The 23,828-nt window shown below is 54.6% G+C and overlaps 2 protein-coding genes and 1 long non-coding RNA gene across 8 annotated transcripts in view; 2 read left to right on the top strand and 1 right to left on the bottom strand.

Moving 5' to 3' along the window:
• The window catches only part of Rara (retinoic acid receptor alpha), a 44,164-nt gene extending 33,054 nt beyond the window's left edge, over positions 1 to 11,110 (top strand). For all 6 annotated transcript variants that reach the window (XM_046442704.2, XM_046442702.2, XM_058578744.1 and 3 more), the window contains 7 exons: positions 2,574 to 2,722; positions 3,907 to 4,048; positions 6,012 to 6,172; positions 6,411 to 6,587; positions 7,814 to 8,018; positions 8,791 to 8,949; positions 9,542 to 11,110. In XM_046442704.2, coding sequence (XP_046298660.1) covers positions 2,574 to 2,722; positions 3,907 to 4,048; positions 6,012 to 6,172; positions 6,411 to 6,587; positions 7,814 to 8,018; positions 8,791 to 8,949; positions 9,542 to 9,759 — 1,211 coding nt within the window. In that variant the 3' untranslated portion in view covers positions 9,760 to 11,110. The remainder of the gene's footprint in view (positions 1 to 2,573; positions 2,723 to 3,906; positions 4,049 to 6,011; positions 6,173 to 6,410; positions 6,588 to 7,813; positions 8,019 to 8,790; positions 8,950 to 9,541) is intronic.
• Positions 11,111 to 12,204: 1,094 nt separating this feature from the next.
• LOC124091616 (uncharacterized) lies at positions 12,205 to 16,980 on the top strand. The gene is made up of 3 exons (XR_006851392.2): positions 12,205 to 13,267; positions 15,048 to 15,226; positions 16,025 to 16,980. It is a non-coding gene; the product is annotated as an uncharacterized LOC124091616 (long non-coding RNA).
• Positions 16,981 to 16,983: 3 nt separating this feature from the next.
• Gjd3 (gap junction protein delta 3) lies at positions 16,984 to 19,365 on the bottom strand. The gene is made up of 2 exons (XM_046442700.2): positions 19,219 to 19,365; positions 16,984 to 18,442 (listed from the first exon to the last, which is right to left on the bottom strand). Exon 2 carries the CDS (start codon positions 18,436 to 18,438, stop codon positions 17,545 to 17,547), a length of 894 nt encoding a protein of 297 aa, XP_046298656.1. The 5' UTR covers positions 18,439 to 18,442; positions 19,219 to 19,365; the 3' UTR covers positions 16,984 to 17,544.
• Between the last annotated feature and the right edge of the window lie 4,463 nt (positions 19,366 to 23,828).

The following is a 23,828-nucleotide window of genomic DNA, read 5'->3' as shown; positions in this document are numbered from 1 at the left end:
CGCCCAGGAGGGGGAACTGGGGAGGGGCACCCTGGCAGCAGTGGCGGGAGGGGACGCCGGGCTTCCTGGGCCAGTTCCAGCCCTCTACTGGGCACTGGAACTTTGAGCTGAGAAGGTGTGGTCCTTCTTCTGCTTTAGTCCTGATTCAGGAAGAGGAGAGATTTGTGGGCTGGGGCGCCTCAGGAGGGAGGCCTGCAGGGAGGGGCCAGGGTAGTCCCTCCTGGGTGGTATCTTTCCCCCTCCCTCTAGTGTGCAGAATTATAGCTGTGCTCTAATTCGTGCAGAAGCAGAGGGAGCTTGGAGTCCCCACACCTCCGCCTTGTCCCTCCTGCCTTGCTGGTTGGAAGCCTGGGGAGGTGGGGACTGTGCCCCAGGCTCTGGGTTCAAAGGGCAGAGCAGGAAACCTTGAGCTGCGTTATCTGGGTGACAGGTGGGGATATGTTGGGGTGGGGGTATAGCTAGACTGTATTGTAGCCTAAAAGGTAGCCAATCAAGCTGCTGTGGGATGGCTGAAAGGGGCTTCACCCAGCCCAAACTGTAGCCCCAGCCCTGGGTAAATTGTAAAAAGCACATTTTTTTCAGTTCTATAAACAACCCCTGGACTTTGCCTTAGCTCCAAATTTCTATGAGCCTTTGCCCCTCTGGTGTGTCCCTGACTGGCTACTCTTCATCCTGGTATCCTGTGCCTTCCTCTGCTCCCCCTTCCTATCTGTACCCCAGAGCTCCCTCAGTTCTCTCCTCCTCCAGTCTGGTTCATTTTAGAGGGCGGGCTTAGGGCAAAGGATGGGTTAGAAGGGGAGGGGGGGGTCAAAGCTTTCTTCCCCTGCCTGTTGGAATGCTGACCAGGATTCTAGGCCACAACCCCCCCACCTCCTTGTCCTTGATGCCCCCCCCCCCCAGTCCGGATTGTCTATTGTTACTGCTTTTTACATCTTGGAAAAAGTTAGCACAACAAAGGGCTCCTTTGTTGCTCACCCCTCTGCCTCCTGGCCTCACTCAGGCCCCCCAACCCCCCCAGCAGCTGTTCGTTGGCCTCCCTGCCTGTCTGATTTGCTTGTCTGGCTTGGGGAGAATGAGATGGGGGGAAAAACAGGCCAGGACAGTTTGGTGTTGGGGTGAAGAGCAGAAGGCTGGGGGTGTAGGCATAGGTACTCCCTTCACTGCAGGTTGCTCTCTGGGCAGGAAAGAGAACATGGGCTACAGCAGTACTGGTCAGCTGGGCTGACCAGCAAAGTGGTGCCCAGGCCTTACTAAGAGCCAGGAAAGCCTGCCAAGGTTGTTGGCCTGGTTCCCTGTCATCAACTGCCTGGCATCCCCTGGTATGTTTGCAGGTAAGGGGGGAGGGTGCTGCAGCCCCCTTGTCCCCACACGTCCTTTCTCTGTTCCTGGACTTTGGGGCCATAGGACTCATGTCTGTAAGGTACTTGGACCAGGAGCTGGGGGTATTTTAAATGCCAGTTTCTTATATGCTAGAGTGTAGAGTGGAGCTTGATTGGGGTGTGTGCACAAGCATGTCCCTAGGGAAGCATCCTTACTCATCTTTGGCCCCAAAGAAGTGGATGTGGCAGGCCTCAGGAGGACGCTGGATGGCCCCTTGGGGATCGAGGATTACCTGTGTTGTAGTCCTTATCCAGCACACTACACCCCCAGTTGCCCAGGCTCTAGACATAGACATCCCCCACCCAGGCCAATCCTGTTTGGCCTGGGGTGATGGGCTTGGAGCCAGGCACTAGGGAGATTTGGCCAGTGGGGGCTGCCCATGCTGGCTGGGTCACCCCTCCTGGCTGCCCTCTTGGAGCCGAATAACAGAAGGAGAGGGGGTAGTAACCCGGACATAGTATTGAGGCCAGACAGACAGAGCATTGATGGGAACAGACCCCCTTTGTCATGATGCTTCCCCCCAGACATCGGGCACCCAGAGTGATGGGTTCCTGGGGCCATAGGGACTCTTTTCCTGTCTTCAAGGGATCTCCCTAAATATCTCTAGGAGGCCTAGCTTGCTCTACCCCAATATTTGTGATTCTTCTTTGCGCACCCTGCCAGGGGATTGTTTGGGTGGAGGAGGGGCTGTGGTTGCTGGCAGAAGGGGTGGAGGGGGGAGCGGAAGCTGAGGGGGCTGAGGGAGTGGCCGGCTTTAAATATCCTGTTGACCCCAGTTTCCTCTGCCCCCAGCTTATGTCCTCTTCTCTCCCTCCCTCATCAGGCCTTAACTCCTTCCTACCTCTGGGGAAACCAAGCCAAGATGCCTGGAGGCCGCAGCTTTGGAACTGGGCTGACTCCTGCTCCCCACCCCACAAACACAGCCATACACACACACACACACATCTGATGATTTATAATGTTGATCTTTCTGGTGTCAAAGGTGGGGTCCTGGAAAAGTAGTCAGGAGTGATGGGGGAAATAGAGGTGCCATGGCAGCCTCCTTCCTCAGGGGAAGGCTGAGAGTGCCAGCTTTCCTGAGACTGTCCCTGCCCCAGGCTTTGAATCCTGCTGCAATGGTGAGCATAGGCTCCTGGATGGGACCAGGAGGCAGGGTGGGGCAAGGTCTCTAACTGCTCTCTTCTCTTTTCTAGCCATTGAGACCCAGAGCAGCAGTTCCGAAGAGATAGTGCCCAGCCCTCCCTCGCCACCCCCTCTGCCTCGCATCTACAAGCCTTGCTTTGTCTGTCAAGACAAATCCTCAGGCTACCACTATGGGGTCAGCGCCTGTGAGGGCTGCAAGGTGAGTTGAGGAGTCATGGGGAAGGGCAGTCTTGATTAGATAAATGGGATGTCTCCAAATATGTTGCTCTTGAGACTTGGTAGCAGCAGTGGAGGCGTAGGGAACACCTGCAGTAGACCCTCCTCCTTGATGCCAGGGCTCCCCGAAACCAGTGGTGCCCTCCTGCCTAAGCTGCTTTCCCCATCTCCATCCTCCTGCTGGCAGGGCAAACATTGCTCTGCCACTGCTGCCCAGGTTGCCATGGTGAGCTGGCTGCCGACAGGCTCTTGGCTGGGGACCTAGGAGGCCTGCCCCCGGCGGCCCTGTCTGAACCTCACCATGGCAGCCGGGCAGAAGGCATTTGGGAGCAGGCACCCTGCCTTGACCTCCCCTTCAGGCACCCAGTCTGTGGTGTGGGCTTCTCATGTCTGGCTGGCCCCACCCATACCTTAGACTCCAGGTTAGATGTAGCTGTACCTTTCCAGCAGCTCCTCTCCCTGTGAGTCCCTGGGTTCTTCTTCCAGAAGTAGGGCTTACAAACTGCACAGCTTCGGGGCTGTGTTTGACTCTGGGTTACAGCCTAGAGTAGCTGTCCCCAGGTGTGAGACTCAGGTCAACAGCAAAGCCAGGCCTCAGACTGTGTGTGTCTTCTTGTCCTGTCTGATTGTTCCTGGCTTCTTCCTACCTAGTCTGACTGACTCTCCATCTGGGTGAACATGTGTATTGGTCTGGTTAGTGAACCTGTCTCGCTGCCTTCTCCCAAGTCTGTGTGATTATGAGTGTGTGCTTCTCTTCTCATCTTCTTGGCTTCTTCCTTCTTCTCATCTCTTTCTGTGTTCTGAGTGCTGGGCTGTGGGTTCCAAATCTCTGCCTCTTTCCCATCCAGGCCCATGTGTTCCTATTCCTGACTCATCAGCAGCAGCCTTGAGGTCCTGTCCCCTCAAGGGAGGAGTCGTTTATGTGGGTATAGGTTGGGAGAAGACTCCTGCCCATGCTGCAGGATTGAGGCGGGTCCTGGGATTCTCCTGAGGAGTCTTCTTCTCCTAGGTGAATCATCTACCCACCTTTTCTGGCCTGCTCAAGGCTCAATGGGCAAAGGCTTGGGGGCAGCAGCTGCTGGCAGTCTTCCCCAAACTGAGGCTCCATGCTGGGCACTGCTCCCACTGAGGGTGCGGATGACCTGACTCCCTGCCCTCCATACCCAGGGCTTCTTCCGCCGCAGTATCCAGAAGAACATGGTGTACACGTGTCACCGGGACAAGAACTGCATCATCAACAAGGTGACCCGGAACCGCTGCCAGTACTGCCGGCTGCAGAAGTGCTTCGAAGTGGGCATGTCCAAGGAGTGTGAGTGCCACAGGGCTAGGGGCCAAGCCCCACCCCAGGTGGGGCCAAGGTGCTGTTGAAGGCCAGTGGAGCAGGGCCGTGTGGATGTGTGTGCACATGCGTAGACATGCGTGCTATGGCATGCAGGCTCGTGGTTAAGAATGGTTTGTGTATAGCTGCAAGGGTCTGTTTGTGGTGCCAGCTGGCTGTGTGTCCAAGTGTGGGTCAGTGCTCAAGCCCAGTGTGCATATAACTATTCCATTTGCATGTCCGACTGTGGTATTTGTACATTCGTGCATGTGTATCTGCTCCCAGGATAGCTTTCTCCCAGGCCCTGCTTGGTGTTAGGGTGGGGCTCAGAGGCATACCTGATTATGCATTTTTGGGAGGGGCCCGAACTCTGGGAGGTGCTAGGTTGGTATTTCTGTATAGAGTGGGAGCTGGTACAAGGATCCGAAGCCATTGTCTAGGGAAGCCTGGGACCTGGAGTTGGAAGAGAATTAGAGCTTCTCAGATCCCAAAGGAACAGGGGTTTCCAGTTTGGGCTCAGCTGAGGCCCAAAGGAGGGAGGGAGGGGAAGGCTGGACAGGGAGACCCTCTTGTGTTGAATCATGGATGTTGCCGTGGTGACCGGTGATTGATGATGTCAGAGATAAATGACGCTGACAGACGCCTCCTTGTCTGCGTGGCCGTTGCTATGGAGCTTGAGCCTTGGGGGATGGAGTGGGGGAGGGGGCCGCAGGACCCCCTAGCCCTTTGTGGGGAGGGTAGTGAGGAGGGAAGTGGAGTGGGGGTTAAGGGATGAGGTGGTTCTGACTGATGCACCAGGAGCCCTAGACAGGAACAGAGGGGACCTGGAGTATCCTGCCATCTCCTGCCTCAGGAGGCTGGGCGTGCTTGGTTTTGAGCTCAGGAAGTGGTGCTCCCTGCTGTAGAGTGGGTGACAACTTGGGACCTGCAAGCCTGAGACCATCGCAGAAGGGCTGTCACCTCCTCCTCCCTCTGGCCACCTTCCGCTCTTTTCACTTTTTCACTGCTGAAGGACCAGTATGGGGACCCCCTCTCCCTCCCACTGACAGCTCCCCGTCGCTCCCTCCTTCCCCTCTCCCGGCTGCTCTGTGCCCCGGAGCTGAGCAGCTGCCATTTCAATAGAATTAAAGCTTCCGAATGATAAACGTCTTGTCACAGCTGCAATTTTCTCTTCCCAAATTATCCCCCCACTCTCCCTCTCCCTCTCCCTCCTCTCCCCTGCACTTTATTGAATTTGCAGAATCGACATGAGTGATCTCCAAATTATGCCAGCTCCCCCCACTGCTGCCCCCTTCCTGGGCCCCCACCCCCACCCTCCCTTCCTCCCTCGTCAGCAGCCACCACCACCGGTCCTGTGAGTGATTGTGTGTCTGGGATAATCGGCTGGTAACGACCCCATCGCTTCTTTAAAGCCGAGTGGTGTGTGCGGCTCAGCGCCCCCGGTGATTTGTCAGTTCCCCAGCTAATGGACCAAGAGATTCACCCGCCTAGCCCCCGACTCAGAGGCTGGGGAGCCCTAGTACTCCCCACCTGCTCAAGGAGCTACTCTGAGCCTCTTAGTACTAGGGATCTCCAGGGAGACCTCCGGGAGGCTGGGTGCCGAGGAAGGTCCTTCTTAGGGGGACGCCGGCAAGCAAGGTACAGAGGAGGAAGATGTGTCCTGCGGGTCCCAGTCCTGCTCTCACTCCTGAGTGTAGGCTGAAGGGGGTGCTTGGAAGGACAGCGTGTCACTGGCTGGCTGTGGGGCATGTGTGGAGATGGGTGGAGGCATAGCTGTGGTCATGGGGCAAGATAAGGGCTAGAGCATAGGGGATGCCTTTCCTGTCCGAGTGTGCATCGCGTGTCTGTGTGTTCGTGACAGCCAGGGTGACCTCAGCAGCTCTGTATGGTGGGAAGTGCTAGACCTGTGGTGGCTGCTGCAACAGCTCTCTAAGCCGCCCCTTGCCCTCCACAGCTGTGAGGAACGACCGAAACAAGAAGAAGAAGGAGGTGCCCAAGCCCGAGTGCTCTGAGAGCTACACCTTGACGCCGGAGGTCGGGGAGCTCATTGAGAAGGTGCGCAAAGCGCACCAGGAAACCTTCCCTGCCCTCTGCCAGCTGGGCAAATATACTACGGTACGTGCCCCCTGGAGTTGGGGGTGGGGAGCGCCCTGCAGGATGTCTCTTCTGGTATGCTTTCCCCCTCACGCCTGGCAGGGAGCCTGGCCGGATCTCCTTATCTCCCTTCTCCCCTCTGCTGCCACTGCCTCCAAGGAGCTCTCAGGAAGTGGAGGCTGGCTGGAGGGCAGGTCTGTGGGAGCCAGGCTGAGCATGGGTGCCACTAAAGAGGCCCTTACTCTCCTCCCTCTCCCAGAACAACAGCTCAGAACAGCGTGTGTCTCTGGACATTGACCTCTGGGACAAGTTCAGTGAACTCTCCACCAAGTGCATCATTAAGACTGTGGAGTTCGCCAAGCAGCTGCCTGGTTTTACCACCCTCACCATTGCCGACCAGATCACCCTCCTCAAGGCTGCCTGCCTGGACATCCTGGTGAGGGTCTGCCCCCCACTGTCCTGGGCACTGCCCTGTTCTTGGGGGATGTCCTCTCAGCTAAATAGTTGCTCTTCTGAATGTCCATATTGAATTGACCTGTCCAAATGCCCACCACCCAAATATCCACCTTTCCTCCCCCATGTGTCCACCCGCCCACTCATTTGCCTGTGCATCTGTCTGTACAGCCACTCAGCAGCTAGTGTGTATGCATTCACCCAGTCACCTTGCTCATAGTAAGATTCACCTACACCCATCTGGCCAATCCTTGAGCTGTGTCGGGAGCCCGAGGTGGACACACCACTGTACCCTCTCTTGAGAACCTCCCAGTGGAGGAGGCCACAATGAGTAAACAGAGGATACAAAATTGCTAAGTGCTGCCCAGAGGGAAGGGGAGGCTGTGTCCTCCCCATCAGAGAGGGTTGTGACTCCCTGGCCACCAGGGAAGATGTCTGAAAGGAGTGCCCTCTAGAAGTTGATAGAAGGGACAGGTGAGAGGGCGTCCCCTTCCCAGGAGCAAAGATTCAGGGGACCGCAAGGCACTTGAGGCTGACAGGGTGGACTGAGTTGTGGTCAGAATGCAGGAGGTGGTAGTGGGAACTGCCCAAACCGAGGCTGGGAAGAGGACTCTTCTTCCTGTCATCCCTGACAAGGGCTCAGTCCACTTGTTCCCTTTCAGACACGTCCAGGGTGAGACACCTGGGATTTGGTGAGGCTAGTGGGTGGTAGGCAGAGAGCGTGCTGTCCATGCTCAGCCACCCATCTCCATGCCCAAATGTGGAAGGCACCATCAGGGTGCACCTGGTTCAAGTCAGGACACCTCGACTGAGCTTTGTCCTGTGAACTGTAGACACAGATCTTCCTAGTTCCTTGTCTCCTGGAAATTTGTGTCCCTCTGATTCTCTGTGGAGGCAAGATGACCTAGATCTGCACTGCCCAATACAGTAGCCACTTGCTCTGTGTGGCTATTTAAATTTAAATTAATTACAATTAGACTTAGGCCAGTTCCTCAGTTGCATTACTCACATCTCAATACTCAGTAGCCGCATAGGTCTGGTGGCTACTGTGCAGGATGGTGCAGAGAGAAGCTTTCCATCATTGTAGAAAAATTCTGTCAGACAGCACTGCTCTGGCTGCCTGCCAGGTGGTCCTCTGGGGAATGCTGGTTCTGTGTGCCAGGGGTAGATGGAGCTTGAGTCCCTGAACTTGTGCCTCTCTGCACCCAGATCCTACGGATCTGCACGCGGTACACGCCCGAACAGGACACAATGACCTTCTCGGACGGGCTGACCCTGAACCGGACCCAGATGCACAACGCTGGCTTCGGCCCCCTCACTGACCTGGTCTTTGCCTTTGCCAACCAGCTGCTGCCCCTGGAGATGGATGATGCTGAGACTGGGCTGCTCAGTGCCATCTGCCTCATCTGTGGAGGTGGGCAGGGGCCCGGGTGTGGGGGCCAGGTCCAGGGTGGGAGTGCAGGCCTTGGAGCCTTTGCAGAAAACTCAGACATCATCTGCCATGTCCCTCTGAGAGAGGGACACTGAGGCCTTGAGGGGCAGCAAGACAGCAGTGTCAAGGGCCTGAACCCTGAAGCCCTATTTCTTCTAGGGAGTTCAAGAATGAGGACTGGAGGGTCAGTCTGCCCAGGTTCAAGTCCTGGGCAGCTGTGTGACCTTGAGTAGGTTACTGATTTTTTAATGTTTATTTTTAAATTTTAACTTTTGGTTGTTGAGCTTTTCCGAGCCTGCTTCAGAGCCTCTGTTTCTGTCAAATGGGGTCAATAACAGTCTACCTCATGAAGTCGAGGTGGGGTTAACGAGGTTTTCAATAAGGCAGAGCATGCCTGCAGTAAGACCCGGTTCATGTTGGTTGCTGTCACCATCACCTGGTGGGATTGGGAGCCTGCTGGGAATCCTCCCTCTGCTTGACAGTGGTGCCGCCTGTTTAGGGGTCCCAGACCCACAAAAGGGGCTGGTAGGGAGGGCTTTGGTAACTCTGGTCCTAACTCCTCTTTGCTTACATTTAAGGGCCTCTGTTCCCACTGGGCGCTCAGAGACCCCCTGTCTTGTGGGGAGGTCTGAGGTACCCTCTGGGCTGCCCTAACTGTGGCCTGTTCAGACATGCCCTCCAGTGGCTGATACTGGGAATGCAGTTGTGTGCTAGTTGAGGGCATCTGCTCAGGGGACAGTTCTGTGCTTCTCAGACCGGCAGGACCTGGAGCAGCCTGACAGGGTAGACATGCTGCAGGAACCACTGCTTGAGGCGCTGAAGGTCTATGTGCGGAAACGGAGGCCCAGCCGTCCCCACATGTTCCCCAAGATGCTGATGAAGATCACAGACCTGCGAAGCATCAGCGCCAAAGGTGAGGCTCCCTGACCTAGAAGGGTGTGGCCCCTCCACCTAGCCTGGGACCTACTGTTCATGCCCAGGGTCTGGCCCCCAACAGCTTAGCTGGCAACAGCTCACCCTGCCCAGACAGTGTGCTGCTCATCTGGATCCACCTGTCCCTGTCTAGGCTACAGTTCCCCGAAAGCTCTCTGGCCAGATGCCTTTGCATGGTAGTTCAGGGCACGGCTCTGGAACCAGATCCGTGGGTGTTGTCCATGAGCCAGAAACTAGCAGCTCTGGACCTCAGTTTCCCATCTGAGGAGTGGGGATGGTGATAGTGTCTGGAGGTGGGAGTGGGATAATCAGGAGGCCCAATGTCAAACCCAGGTAGGCAGTCTGACCCAGGAGCCCAAACTTGGTACCACTTTGCCCCATTGCCACAAGCCCCTGGACATGATGTGAGGTCTAGGAGAGCTGATACATGTCAAATAACTAAGTCCCAAGTACAGTGTGTGGTGGGTGCCTACATTCCTGTATTGTCCTCCCGCCTCCCATGGCCCTCCCTCCTGAAGCCCTGCTTGTTGGCCAGGGTGGGGCATATTGACCTCCACCTTCCTTTCCTGCAGGGGCTGAGCGAGTGATCACGCTGAAGATGGAGATCCCAGGCTCCATGCCACCTCTCATCCAGGAAATGCTGGAGAATTCGGAGGGCTTGGACACTCTGAGCGGACAGCCGGGGGGCGGGGGACGGGACGGGGGTGGCTTGGCGCCCCCGCCAGGCAGCTGTAGCCCCAGCCTCAGCCCCAGCTCCAACAGAAGCAGCCCAGCCACCCACTCGCCGTGACCACTCGCCGTGACCACTGCGCCACTTGGACACAGCCCTGGCCCATGCCCCGGCTTTCTCTGCCTCCTACCAACCACGCAACCCTGCCAGCCCTGCCCCCACCGGCCTCCCAGACAGAACTGGGGACCTTCCCAGGGGACAGGAGGGAGGAGGCAGCAACTCTCTGGACAAAGGCCTGGGCCCGCGATGGACTGCCCTCTCTGCAGCCTGGGCTGACGTCGGGGGCCAGGCAGTGAGCCAAGTGAGGACCTGGGCCTGGACCTTGCGTTTGTCAAGACAGCCCTGCCCGCCTCGCCACATCTTCATCACCAGCAATGCCGGGACCTGGCTCCCCATCCTCCAAACTCAAGCCATTGCTCCCCGGTTGGGGAACCTCCCCCTGCCTCGGTTGGTGACAAAGGGGTGGCTGGGGTGGGGGGTTCCCCCTGTATATACCCTGCCATACCAACACCCAGGTATTAATTCTCGCTGGTTTTGTTTTTAATTTTTTTGTTTTGATTTTTTTAATAAGAATTTTCATTTTAAGCACATTTATACTGAAGGAATTTGTGCTGTGTATTGGGGGGAGCTGGATCCAGAGCTGGAGGTGGGTGGGTCCTGGGGGAGGGAAGTGGCTCAGAAGGGCTCCCGCTCTCCCTCTGCGTCCCTGTCCCTCCAGCCCTCCTCCTCAGCCTTCTCCTCTTCAGTTTTCTCTTTAATACTGTGAAGTACTAACTTTCCGTGGCCTGTCTTCCCCTCTGACTGGGGGAGCAGCCAGCCCCTTCCTCCCTCTTCCTAACCACTGGGTGTGGACAGTTTCGGGTAACCCTTGGAAGGAGGGGTCCTGGCCTTTGGCATCTGCCTCCACTCAATGACAAGTGGGGTAGGGGGAAGGACTGGGGTCCCTGGGGACGTGTAGAGTGCTTCTCTACAATGTCTCTGCCTGTCAGGGCCCAAATCATCTAAGCCCCTAGCCCCACTGTGAAGGGGCCAGCCAGGGGTTCTGAGCTGCCTCTGCCCCCAGCCTCACAGCCACCAGCACCTCAAGGGGTCCCTGGACACACACACACACACACACACACACACACGAGTTGATGGGCTGACACACTTAGCCTGAGTTCCTCCATTTCCCTGGCCTATCCCCCAATCCTGGCTTGCCCCACACCCATGCCCCCTTCTTTTCCCGCAGGACGGGTGTATGGGGGGGTCCCCTTCCCTTACCCCTGCACCTCTGGGCTGGGGGAGCTGGCTCTGCCCTGCCCTCCTGGCCCCAGGGCTGGGGTCCCATCCCCCGGAGCCCACTGGCGCACCTGTTACTGTTGGACTTTCCACTGAGATCTACTGGATAAAGAATAAAGTTATATTTATTCTACACCTGCCTCAGCTTCGCTGCCTCCACTCCCTTCCCTTGGTGTCCAGGTAGGGGGCTTGGGAGGGGGGCTTCCTGACAGGCTTTAGGCCCAGGCTGTCAGGCACAGGCACGTGGTGGTGGTGGTGGGGGGCACAAGGATTAGGCCTGTGTGCTGCTCGAAGCTGTCCTTCCAACAGGGTGAGGTTCTTTGGAGACTCTGATGGAGGAGATAGGCCTGATCTTGTGCTGCCTGCAGTCAGAGAGCCCCCAGGCTGGGAGTGGGGAGGGGAGAGGAGGAAAGACTTCCCCAGCCCTCAGGAACCTCCAATCCGAGGGAGAAAGCCAGTCCCTGGTCCATGGAGAACCAGGGGCTGAGCTTGGATCTCAGAGGAGATCTATTTTGGAAGTGACCACAGACTTGATCTTTATGGCAGGGGTGGCAGGTGGCATAGGGGTGGGGGTCAGGCCTTATGTCAACCTATAAGAACATGAGATTGGGGTAAAAGTTCAGGCAGTCAGCCCACCCATCCCTCTGCCTTCAGGAAGGACTGTCCAGTCCTCCCCTATCTACCTGAAGCCCATTTGTGGGCAGCAGGCACAGAGGAGAGTTTGCCGGAGAGCCTGGATGTTACTCATCCATATGTGTGTGGCAGACCCCAAGGGCCTTCAGAACCAATTTTGCCCATCCTTCAACCCAGAGAAGGCAGTGTCCCTGCCCCAGGCTCAACAGCGAGTTAGTAGCAGGTTGGGTATCAGTACTCAGGGCTCCCAATTCTTGTTGTAGGTCTCTTTACCGGATCCCTGGAACTGCGACAGAAGAAACCTCAAACAGGGAGCAGGGGTGGTGGTGATGGTGGGAGGAGGTTGTCTGGTCCTTTGCAAAGACAATCAAAAGGAGTCCCCCAGCAATTTCTACTTATGCCACTAGGTGGCAGCAGCTCCTCACTGAAGTCACTGTTTACTGCAGGAGCCTTGGGAAAAACGGGTTTTCCTCTAGTAAATGTTTTCTAACACTTTATGAAACAATTAAAATTTAATAAAACATACCTGTACTTTCAAGAACAATGCTTTCAAGATCAATATTCTATAACAACTGCAGTATAAAAGAGGAAAGGGGTGCTATGTATTTCTATGTGAACTCGTGCTTATGTTTTTACAGGGCCTTGCACGTGCTAGGCAACTGCTCTGCCACTGAGTTGCAGGTACCCCTAGACCTGTGCCTCTTTTTTTGAGACAGAGTCTCATTAAATTGCTGAGACTGGCTTCAAATTTGCAATCCTCTTGCTCAGCCTCCCAAGTTGCTGGAATTACAGGCATGTGCCAGTGAACACTGGCACGTGCCTATTTTGAACGAGGACACTCAGATTTAAAAGGAGTAAGGTTGGCTGGGCCATGGTGCACACCTGTAATCCGAACAACTCAGGAGACTGAGGCAGAAGGATGGCAAGTTCAAGGCCAGCCTCAGCAACTTATTGAGGCCCTAGGCAACCTAGCAAGACCCTGTCTCAAAGTAAAAAGTAAAAATTGCTGAGATATGGCTTGGTGGTTAAAGACCCCCCAGGCTCAATCCCCAGTAATAAGGGGGAAAAAAAAAGTAAGGTTAGAAGCCATTCTGTATAAGAAGCACAGGGAAAATAAAAAGAGCTGGGTGAATGTTGAAATAAAAACTGCTATAATCTGTGTTTAAAATACCTTTGCAAACAAACAAGGAAAATCCTTAATGTTTCATGTGTAAAACAGAGTCAGGTACTGGGCTCAGGTAATTCAGAGGTTTTCACTATGTAAATCCCCAGTGGGACCTCCACAGGGAGAGAGACCCAGAGGTCACATACCCTGGTGACCGCAACAACAGGCAGAGGTATCCACCCAGAGCCTTCCTGGAAGAGGTGGCCCCTCTCAGCCCTTAGGGGAAGAGCGAGGCAAAGTACAGAGAGGCAAAGTACAAAGTACAGAGAGTTGCATGATCAGAAATTGTCAGCAGCTCTGTGTTTGAGCCATTTCCAATTTTTAAAAAAATATTTTTCATCGTAGATGGACACAATCCCTTTATTTTGTTTATTTAGGTTATTTTTATGTGGTGCTGGGGATCAAATCCAGTGCCTCACGCATGCTAGTGCTCTACCACTGAGCCACGACCCCAGTCCACCATTTCCAATTTGGATCACAGCAGCGGGAGAGGTGAGAGCACGGAGGATGGGATGGGCTCAGGCCAAGGCCAGTTTAGGAGCTGGATGGAATCCTGAGGGTCCAGGAATGATTGTGTTTGGGTTGGATTTGCTGTGGGAACAGAGGCTGTGGGGGTTCTCCAGGTCCACCAGTGATGGGGGGGGGGGCTCTGAGGGGTAGTGAAAGGCAGACACAGGAGGAAGAGGCTAAGTGGGACCAGGTGACTGCTGACTTGTGGGACACAGGGGGTGGGGTCGGCCGAGCTAGTAAGGTTGCCGAGCAACTGAGGAAGTTGGGGTTGCTGTTGGGGCGCTCTTGCCCTGTGGCTCACTCCACGCCAGCCACACTCCAGCCACACCAGCCTCTTTCCATTTTGCCTCTGGGCCTTTGCACCTGCCATTCCCCCCGCCACCTGAATGCCCTTCTTGGAAACAGTTTCATGGCTACCCCTTGCTACAAAATTCTGAAGTGTCGGGCTGGGGATGTGGCTCAAGTGGTAGCGCGCTCGCCTGGCATGCGTGCAGCCCGGGTTCGATCCTCAGCACCACATACAAACAAAGATGTTGTGTCCGCCGAAAACTAAAAAAAAAATAAATATTTAAAAAAAAACATACAAAAAAAAATTCTGAAGTGTCACCTCCTAAAGGGTGTCACTCTCCCCTTCTTCTGACAACCAACTGACATGTATCCTGTACCCATTTACTGTTGCCTTCCCCTCTAGAACATAAGCTTCCTGAGTGCATATGGTAGACCCCAACACATGCACCACACCATACAGCAGCCACCAACACTTGCCTTAGAGATGTGCTGGTCCAATCTGAGATATGCTCTAAATAGAAAGTTCACACCAGCTTTGGAAGATTTCATGTAAAAAAAAATGTAAAATATCTTTTTAATGCTTTTTAATATTGACAAGGGGTTGAAATGACACTATTCTGGATATAATGGATTAAAGAAAATCATGTCCTAAAACTAACTCCACCTGTTTCCTTTTTGTTTTTTAACATGGTTAATGGAAAACTTGAAAATATATAAGTAGTTCACATGCAATTTTTTTTTCAGCCACACTGGAGATCAACCCCAGGAGCACTCTACCCCTGAGCTACCTCCCCAACACTTATTTTATTTTAATTTAATTATTTATGGTACCAGGGATTGAGCCCTGGGCTAACCACTAAGGCGCTTAACCACTGAGCCACATTCCCAGCCCCGTTTTATTCTATTTTTAAAAAATTTGAGACAGGGTCTCACTAAGTTGCTTAGGTCCTTGCTAAGTTGATGAGGCTGGCTTTGAACTTGTGACCCCCCTGCCTCAACCTCCCAAGCTCTAAGATTGCAGGAAAGTGCCACCACGCCTGGCCCTAATCTTTTTTAAAATTTTCTTTCTTTCTTTTTTTTTTTTTTGGTGGTGCTGAGCTATATCCTCAGCCGTTTTAATTTTTATTTTGACACAAGTTCTACCTAAGTTGTCCAGGCTGGCCTTGAACTTGTGATCCTCTTGCCTCAGCTTCTTAGAGTCCTTGGGATTATAGTGCATATCACTGCACCTGACTCCTCACATACCATTTCATCAAATGATGCTGATCTATTTTTTTAATGTTTATTTAATTGTAGATGAACACACAGTGTCTTTATTTTTATGTGGTGCTGAGGATTGAACCCAGTGCCTCACACATGTAAGGCAAGCACTTTACCACTGAGCTACAGCCCCAGCCCCAAATGATGCTGATCTTGATCATTGCCTGACAAATAGTATATACTCAACAAATATTTTTTGAATGACTTGATCTAGAAAACAGATGGACATCCACATCAGCATTGGTGTACAGGGGACCTGGCTGCAGACCCAGAACTGACTCTCATCAGAGAGATGGAGGTGTGCCCTGGGAGGCTGAGTATGTACTCGGGCGTGGAGATGTCAGCGGCCTGCAGACCTGTTCAGCTTCTCATCTAACACTTTTTTCTTCCAGTGTGAGTAGTATTGGGGATTGAACCCCAGAGGTACTCTACCAAGGAGCTACAGCCCTTTTTAGTTTATTTTGATACAAGGTCTCCCTAAGTTGCCCAGGCTGGCCTAAAACTTTCCTTCTTTTTTGGGGCGTGGGGGTCGGTACTGGAGATTGAACCCAGGGGCACTTTACCATGAGTTAGACCCCCAGCCCTTTTTGTTTTTTGAGACCAGGTCTTAGTAAGTTGCTTAGGGCCTCACTGAGTTGCTGAGGCTGGCCTTGCACTTGGGATCCTCCTGCCTCAGCCTCGTAGTAGCTGGGGTCGCAGGTGTGCACCACTGTATCTGGCTTCATTGAACACACTTTATTAAGCCCTCTGTATGCACGAGGCTGTGTATCACAAAATGGAGAGACAGCAAAGCCATCTGGCAGGGGAAGTGCTCTTCCCGGGGAAGCACAGGACTTAGGGTACCTGCTTCTTCCTTCAGGAAGACCCCTTTCTTGAAGGCCTCTATTTTTTCCCTAGTGAGACAAAAGGCAGGCAGGCAGGCATTATCGAGGGGAGGACAGGGCTGCAGAGGGAGGCTACTTCTGGCAAAGGTCGTCACATCCAAACTCTTGGCAAAAGCGGGCTAGGCACAGACTTGGTATGGTTTCAAGCACAGAAACCACAGGAAGGCCACAGGGCCAGAGGCCTTCAAGTGGGGCCTGGCTGGGCAGCGTTTCAGAAGGTTCATGAGGGGGCCGGCTCTACCCCCAGGGCAAGGGTTTCAGCAGGGAGAAATGTAGACAGTCCCTCAGACTGCTGTGTGGCACACAGGAAGGAAACTGAGGGAAAGAGCAGCAGGCACTCCAGAGACCTGGGAAACGAAGCAGAGCGGGGACATGGTGGTCAACGGCAGAGCCAGGTAAGCAAGCAGGGTCGGAGCGGGTCCCTGAGGTGCGGTGAGATGGTGGTCCCTGGATTTGTCTCTTGGTCCTGGATGGTCTTATCAATAGTGTCTTCACTGGGGTGATGAAGGAGGAAGACAGATGGGGGTAGGGGAGAGACAGGCAGGTGTGAGGCAGCTGAGGGGACAGTCCTTTGAATGCCAGGGTGTGGGTGCAGGGGAGAGCTGAGGGGAACCAGGCAGGAGCCTGTGTCAGGGGCAGTTTCTCCCCAGGGTGGAGCCGAGAACAAGAAGGGTGAAAATGGAAGATGAAACAATGACACTAGGCTGGGCACAGAATCTGAGCAGGAGGATCACAAGTTCAAGGCCAGCCTGGGCAACTGAGACCCTGTCTCAAAAAAAAAAAAAAAAATTAAGGAAGGGCTGGGGCTGCAGCCCAGTGGTCCTGGGTTTAGTACTAAAAACAAAACAGAACAAAAACAGGCAAACACTAGTCTGTCCTACCCTCTGGCCCATCCTACCCCGCTCTACCTCCATGCAAGGGCCCAGCCACCCTGCTCCAGCCATTGGGTGGAGAGTGGGATGTGTTCACAAGCCTACAGGACAGAGATCTGCTCCTGTGAAGGGTGACTCCTCCCCCCAACTTCCCATGTGTCCTCTCAGGAGGGGACACCTTCCTGGGAAGCCCACAGGTGGGCTGGGTTAGGGGAGTGGGGAGACAGTCATTGTGGCTGCTGCTGGCATTGGATTTTGGCTATACTTGCAGCGCATATAAGTGATCTCACACACCCAGCTCCTGCAGGATGTACATTACACGTGTGCAACAGTTCATGTAGGACATATACGTGTCTGTGTGCACGAGTACACACACGCATTGCTCACCAAGAGGTCCATGTGTCTATGTGCACCTGTATTCACAATACATTTGGGAGGGGTGTGTGTGTACACGTGTGTGCACCTGCATGCATACAGGGTGTTCACAGGCTCCCGGTGCACACAGCTCACACAGGTTTTGCGTGTGCACACAAATCTCACAGCATATTCATGTGTTCATTTGCGAACACTCACCAAGAACCCACATGGAAGTCACCCCTCTCTGATCAAGGAGAGCGCCTGGGAATGCTGGTATCACAGCTGGTTCTGTCCCTACTACAACCAGGTCACTAGCTGCCTTCCTCCCTCCCACTTCTCAGTCCCCTTGTCCTCCTTCCTTCCGACCATGATCAGAGCATCAAGGACCCGCCTTAGTTCATTCTCTGCGACCTCGGAATGGCCGCTGCCAGTGGCACCTGCACGCACTCCTTAAGTGCTATGCCTCCCTGGGCCAGTCCACTGTGCTCAGGCAGGGTCCCGCGACAGTCCTTTCGGAAGTCTCTTGCTTCTACGGCAGGGACCCGGGTGGTGGGGTTCGGCCTGGGATCTCACCGTCCACACAGGGCAGGGACCGCCGCTAGATGGTCAGGTCCTGGCGGACAGTGGCTAGTGACGCCTTGCTGCGGCCGCTTCCGCCCTCGCCTTCGCTGTCACCAGCCGGTGCCGGGTGCGCATAGGCGGGTGGGGCGTAGGGATCTGGGTCGGGGTGCTGCGATGGCAGAGCGGGCGGCGGCGGCGGCGGCGGCGGCGGCGGCGGGAGCAGCTTCCGCGCCTCCTCGTGCGCACGGTTGCAGCGGTTGTCGCGCTCTCCGGAGCGCGGGCGGCCCTTCCAGAGCAGATGGCCCAGCTCGGCCACGCTGAGCAGCGCCGAGAGCAGCCCCACGGCGAAGTAGAAGACCACGAAGACCGTCTTCTCGGTGGGCCGGCTCACGAAGCAATCGACGGTGTGCGGGCAGGGCGGGCCGGCGCACGCGAAGTGCGGGGCCACACGGAAGCCGTAGAGCAGCGCCTGGCCGCCCAGGAAGGCTAGCTCGGCCAGGAGGCGCAGCGCCACGCTCAGCAGGTAGCAGCGGCGCGCGCGGCGAGCGCGCAGGGCGCAGGGTGCGCAAGAGCCCTCCGGGCGCCCGCGCGCACACGGCGCTGCACCCTCCACGCCGCCCGCCTCCTTGCTGGCCTGGTGCATGGAGTAGATGACGAACAGCACCGGCGGCGCGGAGAGCAGCAGGATGTGGAAGAGCCAGAAGCGGTAGTGGGAGACTGGGAAGGCGCGGTCGTAGCAGATCTGGCGACAACCCGGCTGCAAGGTGTTGCACACAAACTCCTCTTGCTCGTCCTCGAATACCGCGCCGCCCACGGTGGCCAGCACCAGGATGCGGAAGATCAGCATGACCACCAACCAGAGGCGACCCACCAGAGGCGATTGTAGTTGCACCGCGTCCAGCAGTGAGCCTAGGAACGCCCACTCTCCCATGGTGCTGGGGATGCAGAGGGTAGTAAGAGGCAGGGACTGATGGGGACCCCAGCCCCTCCCACGCCCATGGGGTGGGAGTCAGTTTTCTCTAACTTCAGAGTGCACCAGGGGTCAGAGAAGCCTGGTGCAGCAGGGTTTTGTGGGAGTGAGTGAGTTAACAGAGGAGCCCAGGATGAAGGGGTCTAAATGGAGGAGGTGATTCCCTAAGTTCTCTTCTTTCTGAGCTGGGGAGCAGCATCCCTGGAGTTTAGTCAGGGCCTGCTTGGGCCTGCTTGGCCTGCTCAGCTGGCCCTTATACTCCTCCAGATTTCAGACTTTGGGGAAGGGACTCTGTAGATGCCCAGGGCCAGCCCTTGACTTGCACTTATGGAAGCTGAGGCCCAGTGGCCATGTATGCACCAATGCTGGCCATCCGCAGGGGCCATGCCTGGAGTCCAGGATGCCAGGCCCCATTTGGGACTCCTGGGAGTGTTGGGGAACAGTGGGCAGAGCCACTGAAACCTTCTTCTTTCCCTGCCCACCATTCCTCTTGTTCTGGGAACCGCAGTGAACGCCTGGTGGGATCAAGGGGCTAATACAAAAGCAGCCGCCACTCTTCAGGATCCCTGTTCTGGGTGTTGTTGCCCATTCCTAGCACGGTGGTGGGAATGCGGCCCAGCCTCCTCCCGCCTCCTGCCAGGCATCCATCCTACAGAATCTCCAGAGAACCTCCCTGACACACAGTCCTAAGGGTCCCCCACAGCCCCTTGGTGCCCCCAGACCCACAGCTGACCCACTCACCAGGGGTTGGGGTTGAGGTGTTAGAGCCAAGAGCAGGACCTTGGGAGACAGCTGGGACCTGTTCCTCCTGGTCCCTCTTTCATTTTCCCTTTCGGATTTGGCTGGGATGGATGACAGGACAGGATGGCTGAGAGGGGCTAGCTCTCCCCCTTCTCTTAAAGGGACAGGGTGACCCTGATGGCTGGCTCCACCCTGGGAACAGATCCAAGGCCACACCCCTTGCTGGGCTCTGCCAGCCCTCCCTTTCCACCTCTCCCTCATCCCCTAGCTGGGTTTCCATCTGCAGAAAGGCATAGGGTTAGTCAGAGCCACATCTTATATTGAAGGAGCCAAGGGGTTCATGGAAGCTCTTCCTCAACAGACGCCCCCAGCCCCCAACTGGATGCCTAGATCTGCTATAAATGTTCCTTTTGAAGGTGGTCTTTGGTGCCAGGAGGAGGTTCTTATTGGTGTTTAGGAGGCAACACACATCTAATGGTTTCTGGTTCCAGCTCTGCCACTTCTTGACCTGGATAAGTCATTCCACTCTTGGGCCAGGATCTCCATCCAAGGAAGCTGGGCCAGCTGACCCCCAAGTTTGGTCTGGCTCAACATCTCAATGCTCAGGTCTCAGCCATGTTATAGAAAACCAAAAACCCTGTGCTTGGAAATGTCATGTGGAACAACATCAAGGTATCCAGAGTGACTGGCTTTGGTAGTTAAACAAAGGCTTTGGCTTCCTTTCTGCGTTTCCGTAATTTCCAGATTTATTATGTTGACCATGTTACATTATAAGCCTTTTTCGTCCATCAGGAGGCTCTGAATCAATGGTCTCCTACTGTTGTAGGTGGCAGGAGAGGCTGTCTCATTGGAGAGGGGAGTTGGGATGACTGATGGGGGCCTGAGCAGCTAGGGAGTCCTAGGAGTCTCCAGCTAGCACACTGCCCCTGCTCACTTGCTGACAGGGCCTGGAGCCTGGACACACCCATTTGCTCATTCAGTCCTCCTACCAACCCTGGCAGGAGGGCACTCTTTACAGCCAGGGAAACTGAGACTCAGAGGGTCTAAGCTACTTGCCTGCAGTCATGCCACCAGTCATGCCACAGCAAATCCTGGCCTCACACTCTGCCTGACTGGTTCTTAAGCCTGTCTTTCCTCTGACCTGGCTGGGATTCCCAGGTGATGTCCCAGAGCCTGCCACGTGACATTTCTTCTTTCAGTCAGCCACAGGGACCTGCATGGTTTTCCATTTGCTGATAGGGACCCCCTGGTCTGCTTTCAGGAAGGGGTGGGAAATGTGCCCTTCACCCCCACTGGCTCAGGGGCCCAGCCCAGCCTGGAAAAACTTAGGTTAAGCCCTGCATGGGTGTGCCGGGGGAACCTCCCACCCTCCTGCAGGGGTGCCTTGGGAGTGGTCCTGGGTGGGGGGGTGCTGCCCTGGATGAAGTCCAAAGGGAAGAGCACGTGATAGGGTCTCACATTCTGAAAACAGGATGTGTGGAGGGGGCACTGCTGACCTCCCCCTCCCCATTCTCCATCTGTCCTCAGCAAAGTTGCGCCCATTGCCCTGTCCTCAACCACAGGAGTTCAGGGTCACGCCTCATCTCTCCTGACTGTCCAGGATGGTCCCTGCCCCATCCCTGTGGCCCAGCCTGGAAAAAACCCCAACAGACCCTGTCTGGCAGGAGTGCAAAGGGAGTAGAAAGGGGCTGAAGTGTGCACGGGATGGGGGGGTAGAGAGCCCGTGGTCATCCTGCAGTGTTCCCTGGCCCCCAAAGTCACAGGGCCAGACATAGGAGACGCTATAATCTCCAGGGCCCATCCTCCTTCTCAGATAGCGCTGTCTGGGCTGGGAGAGGTGTCGCTGACGATGCCCAGAGCACTGGTCCCTCTTGGCCCTGCTTGAAGAAGAATACAGCCCTTCCTTCCCTGCTCCAGTCTGTTCCAGACACTTCACCCTGGTCTGCTGGGATGTGCAGACACTTCCTTCATTAGGCACAAAGGGGCACACATAATGCAGCACGCACATGTTTGTACTTATCAAGTTAATACCATGCCATAGCAAGACATAAGTGTATTTTCTTCTCCTACACCCTTTCAATATTTTAAAGTCTATACCGAGCCGGACACCATGGTGCATGCCTGTAATCCCAGCTATTTAGGAGGGTGAGGCAGGAGGATCCCAAATTCAAGGCCAGCCTCAACATCTTAGTGAGACCCTGTCAATTTTTTTTTCCCCAAGGGAGGGACTGATCCCAGGAACACCCTACCACTGAGTCACATCCCCAGCCCTTTTTATGTTTTTTTACTTTTGAGATAAGGTTTTGCTAAATTGCTCAGGCTGGCCATGAACTTGGGATTCTCCTGCCTCTGCCTACTGAGTTGCTGGGATTGCAGGCATGAGCAACCAGGCCAAGATATTGTCTTAAAATAGAATAAAAAGAGCCAGACATGGTGGTGCAGGTCTATAATCCCAGCAGCTGGGGAGGCTGAGGCAGGAGGATCATGAGTTCAAAGCCAGCCTCAGCAACAGCAAGGTGCTAAACAACTCAGTGAGACCCTGTCTCTAAATAAAATACAAAATAGGGCTGGGGAGTGGCTCAGTGGTCGAGTGCCTCGGGTTCAATCCCTGGTAACCCCCACCCCAACAAAAAGTAAAAATTAATAAGGACTGGAGATGGAATGCTCAGTGGTAGAACACTTGTTAGCAGAAGGCCCTAGGTTTGCTACCTACTGCAGCAAAAAACATCTTCATAGGAAAGCTGCCTTTTAGTGAGTGAGGCTTTCCCTAGTGGCCCTACCTGAATGTCACCCCCTACTTCCTACCCCTTCTCAGCTTTATTTCCTTTGCACTGATCACTACATAACATACTTTATGTTTTTCTTATTTATCCTGTTCAGCATCTACCCTGGCCGCCCACATTGGCACGTAGGCTCCATGACTGCAGGCTTTTTGGTTTTCTTCCCTGTCCAATCCCCAGCACTTAAACACTGGTGGAAGTTCCGTAGTATCTATTGGGTGGGCAAATGGATGAAATGGAGTGGGAGGGTTGGGGAGGATGCAGATCTGTATCTTGGGTCCCACCTACAACTACTCACTCCTGTCTCTAGAGCTTGTGCTCCACTTAAGTGGCCAACTCAGTCTCAGGTCTATACTCAGAATGTGCAATGCGGGGCAGAGAGGAATCAGAGAACCCCTGTGGTTGAGGGCAGACCATGGGCAGGAGTCCTCTCTGGCTCAGGGGGCCATGTGCCAAAAGCCTGGGCAGGGAAAGACAGGGAGTGGGCAATGTGCGCAGGTGGTTGGTTCTGGGCTACTTCACCAGGTACTTTTGCAACCTCCCTCTTTTCCCCAGCGCTCAGCCCCAGGCTCCCAACACACCCCTAGGGCTCTGCGATTTACCTACAACTGGGACCCGCTTCCTTTTCCCGCCTTGACTCCTCCTTTGGCTCTAAGGTTATTTAAGACTAGGTTTGGCTGTAGGAACAACAAGAACTGTAGAACACTGCTTTCTCGCCAGGAAGGGAGACACACAGGGCAGGCAGCGTCGCGCTGATTGGGCCAAGCCCCTCCCTACAGCGCTCTGGCTCCCAGAGAGGCCGAGGGCTGCCACATGACCTGTCTAGAGAAGTCATTGGTTAGGATCCGCTCTCTAGGCCCTGCCTATCCGCAAGGGAGCCTGGGAAATGTAGTCTTTATTCTAAGGGAACTTGTGCTCCCTCACTATCATATATCTGTTTCTGGTATTGATCCTCCACGCTGAGTTGGGGCGTCGGGGATACTCAGTTTTCTCCAAGTCCCTGTCCCTACCAGCTGCCCCTGTATAGTTTCTCCTGGAGGAAGAGGGAAACTCCTCACTCTGGTTTGTCACCTCGTCCCCAGGCCCTTCCAAGTGACTGCACCTCTGGCCTTTCTTCATGGGCCTCTGCCAAGCTCCATCCTTTCCCATCCTTGGGCAGAGGGGTCACTGCCTTCCAAAAGGAGGCCTCTACCTATCTTTTTCCTCCTTTTCACCCATTTTTTAGATTACACATATAGCAAACTCACTCCAGGGTGGGTCCTGCATTGGCTCATCTGACTGGCTAAGAGGCTTGGGAGTCGCTCTCTTCCTTTCCTTGAAAGCCCCAAAAGAACTGACAGGTGAGAGAAACTGCTCTGAGATTAGGAGTGGGGAAAGGCCTGAGTCTTTTTTTTTTTTTTTAATATTTATTCTTTAGTTTTAGGTGAACACAATATCTTTATTTTACATTTATGTGGTGCTGAGGATCAAGTCCAGGGCCTCCTGCATACTAGGCGAGCGCTCTACCACTGAGCTACAACCCAAGCCCCAGGTTTGAGTCTTTTAAGAAGCATCTTTCAAAGTCCTTTTCCCTCCATACAGCCTTACATGGCCCGTTTGTGAATGTCAAGACATATAAGCAGTCACAATCCCTGGCCTGTAGCCAGGGGTCCTGATCCCTATCTGTCACCCCAGCCTCAGGATTTTAGACCTGGAGTGGTGTTGAGAGAGGTCTCCAAGATTTCTTCCCTTCCAGCAGTTCTCAAGGAGAATGATGCAGTGTGGGATTTCCATCAGGTCACCTTCAGATCAATTGACTGGCTGACCATAGGTGACTCCCTCCCTAAAAGC

This window comes from Marmota monax, unplaced genomic scaffold (assembly GCF_021218885.2).
Source record: "Marmota monax isolate L192 unplaced genomic scaffold, Marmota_monax_Labrador192_F-V1.1 WCK01_AAM20220418_F8-fsc00205, whole genome shotgun sequence".
NCBI lineage: Eukaryota > Metazoa > Chordata > Mammalia > Rodentia > Sciuridae > Marmota > Marmota monax.
Note: the sequence above shows the minus strand (reverse complement) of the source record. Positions and strands in the feature narration are given on the sequence as shown.